At 52.8% G+C, this 2,544-nt stretch overlaps 2 protein-coding genes across 2 annotated transcripts; both read left to right on the forward strand.

Moving 5' to 3' along the window:
- Nucleotides 1–206: 206 nt before the first annotated feature.
- Nucleotides 207–404, forward strand: LOC104290845 (cysteine-rich hydrophobic domain-containing protein 1-like). The gene has a single exon (XM_009890010.1). The coding sequence runs from the start codon at nucleotides 207–209 to the stop codon at nucleotides 402–404; it is 198 nt and encodes a 65-aa protein (XP_009888312.1).
- An 863-nt stretch (nucleotides 405–1,267) lies between these two features.
- On the forward strand, nucleotides 1,268–1,688 carry LOC104290846 (ABC transporter F family member 4-like; the record flags this gene model as incomplete). The annotated part of the gene is made up of 1 exon (XM_009890011.1): nucleotides 1,268–1,688. A coding segment is annotated over exon 1 (421 nt), but the record flags the coding sequence as incomplete, so codon positions are not given.
- Nucleotides 1,689–2,544: the final 856 nt, after the last annotated feature.

Consider the following 2,544-nt stretch of genomic DNA (forward strand, 5'->3'; position numbering starts at 1 on the left):
GGGCTCAGCCCCCCCGAATTGGGGCGGAAAAGGGCAAAATGGGGAGCGGAGGGGAAGGGGAGGCCCCGCCCCCCCGGATTGGGGCGAAAAAGGGGGAAAACGGGGGCGGGGCGGCCGGCCGGGGAACGGCCCTCGGAAACGGGGTGAAAAAGGGCGAAACGAGGAGGGAGGAGGAAGAGGAAGAGGAGGAAGAGGAAGAGGAGGAGATGCCCCGGAAAAATGGGGTGAAAAAGGGGAAAACCGGGAGTCGGAGCGAGGCCCGGAAAACAGCATTGAAAATTGGGGTGAAAAAGGGCAAAATAGAGAGCGAAGAGGAGGAGGAAGAGGAGGAGGAAGAGGAGGAGGAAGAGGAGGAGGAAGAAGAAGACCCGCCCCAGAGGAAGAGGAGGAAGACCCACCCTTGAAAAATGGGGTGAAAAGCGGCAAAAATGGGAGTCAGAGCCAGGACCGAAAAAGAGCATTGAAAATTGGGGTGAAAAAGGGCAAAATAGAGAGTGAGGAAGAGGAAGAGGGAAAGGAAGAAGAGGAGGAAGAGGAAGACCCGCCCCGGAAAAATGGGGTGAAAAGCGGCAAAAATGGGAGTCAGAGCCAGGACCGAAAAAGAGCATTGAAAATTGGGGTGAAAAAGGGCAAAATAGAGAGCGAAGAGGAGGAAGAGGAAGAGGAGAAAGAGAAGGAGGAAGAAGAGGAGGAAGAGGAAGACCCACCCCGGAAAAATGGGGTGAAAAAGGGCAAAAAAGGGAGTGAGAGCGAAGAGCGAAGAAGAGCATTGAAAACTGGGGTGAAAAAGGGCAAAATAGAGAGCGAAGAGGAGGAGGAAGAGGAGGAGGAAGAGGAGGAGGAAGAGGAGGAGGAAGAAGAAGACCCGCCCCGGAAAAATGGGGTGAAAAAGGGCAAAAACGGGAGTGAGGAAAAGGAGAAAAGGACAATGAAAAATGGGGTGAAAAAAGGCAAAAACGGGAGTGAGGAAGAGGCGAAAAGGGCTGTGAAAAATAGGGGGAAAAAGAGGAAACTGGAGAGCGACGATGACGATGATGAAGAGGAAGAGGAAGAGGAGGAGGAGGAAGAGAAGCGGAAGAAGCTTCCCCACAAAAACGGGGCGGAAAAGGGCAAAACCGGGAGCAAGAGCGAGAAGCGAAAAAGAGCGTTGAAAATTGGGGTGAAAAGGGCCAAAATAGAGAGTGAGGAGGAGGAAGAGGAGGAGGAAGATGACGAGGAGGAAGAAGAGGAAGAGCCGCCCCGGAAAAACGGGGTGAAAAGGAGCAAAATGAGGAATGAGGACGAGCGGAAACGGGCAGTGAAAAATGGGGTGAAAAAGGGCGAAAAGGGGAGTGAGAAGGAGGCGAAAAGAGCCGTGAAAAATGGGGGGAAAAAGGGCAAAATCGAAAGTGATGATGATGAGGAAGAGGAAGAAGAGGAGGAGGAAGAGCCGCCCCGGAAAAATGGGGTGAAAAAGAGCAAAATTGAGAGCGAGGATGAAGAGATGAAGCCCCTCCGCAAAAATGGGGTGAAAAGGGGTAAAAATGGGACTGAGGCTACGAAAAATGGGGTGAAAAGGGGCAAAATTGAGAGTGACGACGAGGAAGAGGAAGAGGAGGAAGAGGAAGAGGAGGAAGAGGAAGAAGAGGAGGAAAAGGGGAAGAGGAAGGACCCGCCCCCCAAAAATGGGGTGAAAACGGGCAAAAAGAGTGAGAGGGAAAAGAAACAACCTGCGAGAAACGGGGCAAAAAGGGTGAAAATGGAGAGTGACGACGAGGAAGAGGAGGAAGAGGAAGAGGAAGAGGAAGAGGAAGAGGAAGAGGAAGAGGAAGAGGAAGAGGAAGAAGAGAAAAAGGAGAAGAGGAAGAGCCTGCCCCCCAAAAATGGGGTGAAAACAGGCAAAAGGAGCGGCGAGAGTGGGAAAAAACAGCCTGCGAAAAACGGGGCGAAAAGGGTAAAAATAGAGAGTGAGGAAGAGGAGGAGGAGGAGGAAGAGGAAGAAGAGGAGGAGGAAGAGGAAGAGGAAAAGGAGAAGAGGAAGAACCCGCCCCGCAAAAATGATGAGAAAACGGGCAAAAAGAGGACTGAGAGTGAGAAAAAACGGCCGGGGGGAAATGGGGCAAAAAGCGTGAAAATGGAGAGTGAGGAGGAAGAAGAGGAGGAAGAGGAGGAGGAAGAGGAAGAGGAAAAGAAAAGGAAGAGCCCACCCCCCAAAAATAGGGTGAAAACGGGCAAAAAGAGGAGTGAGAGTGAGAAGAAACGACCCGCGAAAAATAGGGCGGAAAGGGTGAAAACGGAGAGCGAGGAGGAAGAGGAGGAGGAAGAGGAAGAGGAAGAGGAGGAGAAAGAGGAAGAGGAAGAGGAGGAGGAAGAGGAAGAGCCCCCCCCGTTAAGGAAAAGCGTTCCCCCACCTCAGGCGGAGGCTGGAAGTGGTTCGGAAGACGACGATCTGCCCTTGCGGAAATGGGTGGAAAAACGGCGGAAACGGGCAAAAGAGGAAGAGGAGGGGGCGGGGAGGAAGAGGAAGCGGCGGCGGGAATCTTCCTCTTCCTCCTCTTCCTCCTC

Source organism: Charadrius vociferus, unplaced genomic scaffold, assembly GCF_000708025.1.
Source record: "Charadrius vociferus isolate BGI_N301 unplaced genomic scaffold, ASM70802v2 scaffold2188, whole genome shotgun sequence".
NCBI classification, from domain to species: Eukaryota; Metazoa; Chordata; class Aves; order Charadriiformes; family Charadriidae; genus Charadrius; species Charadrius vociferus.

Coding starts and splice junctions, on each gene's coding strand:
- LOC104290845 (XM_009890010.1), top strand. CDS start 207: ATGCCCCGGAAAAATGGGGTGAAAAAGGGGAAAACCGGGAGTCGGAGC.